The 317-nt window shown below is 62.5% G+C and overlaps 1 protein-coding gene across 1 annotated transcript in view; it reads left to right on the top strand.

Moving 5' to 3' along the window:
• Positions 1-65: 65 nt before the first annotated feature.
• Positions 66-317, top strand: part of LOC103805388 (ribonuclease P protein subunit p25-like) — a 628-nt gene continuing 376 nt past the window's right edge. The window contains exon 1 of the mRNA XM_009078038.1: positions 66-296. Coding sequence (XP_009076286.1) covers positions 66-296 — 231 coding nt within the window. The remainder of the gene's footprint in view (positions 297-317) is intronic.

The following is a 317-nucleotide window of genomic DNA, read 5'->3' as shown; positions in this document are numbered from 1 at the left end:
TGACAGCCCTGCCATGGTCCCGGGGGGCTAGGAGCCCGCGTGGATCCACTGGGAAAGGGTGAAGGATGTCTGCTGAAGGAGGGAGAGCCAAGCACGTCGTGCAGTCCAGGATGGAGAACTTCCGAAAGGTGAGGACGTCGGAGCAGGAGATGCCGTTGCCCTTCCCCGACCTGCCCCCGGACGTGGTGGAGATGAAAGTGAAGGAGGGCAGCAAGATCAGGAACCTGATGAACTTCGCCATGGCCCAGATGGAGCTGAAGGGCAGGCGGCAGATCGTGTTCAGTGGCTGCGGCAGGGGGAGCCCCCAACACCACAAC

The sequence above is a fragment of the Acanthisitta chloris genome, unplaced genomic scaffold (assembly GCF_000695815.1).
Source record: "Acanthisitta chloris isolate BGI_N310 unplaced genomic scaffold, ASM69581v1 scaffold21627, whole genome shotgun sequence".
Lineage (NCBI taxonomy): Eukaryota > Metazoa > Chordata > Aves > Passeriformes > Acanthisittidae > Acanthisitta > Acanthisitta chloris.
The sequence above is the reverse complement of the archived record's forward strand: the minus strand, read 5'-3'. Positions and strand labels throughout refer to the sequence as shown.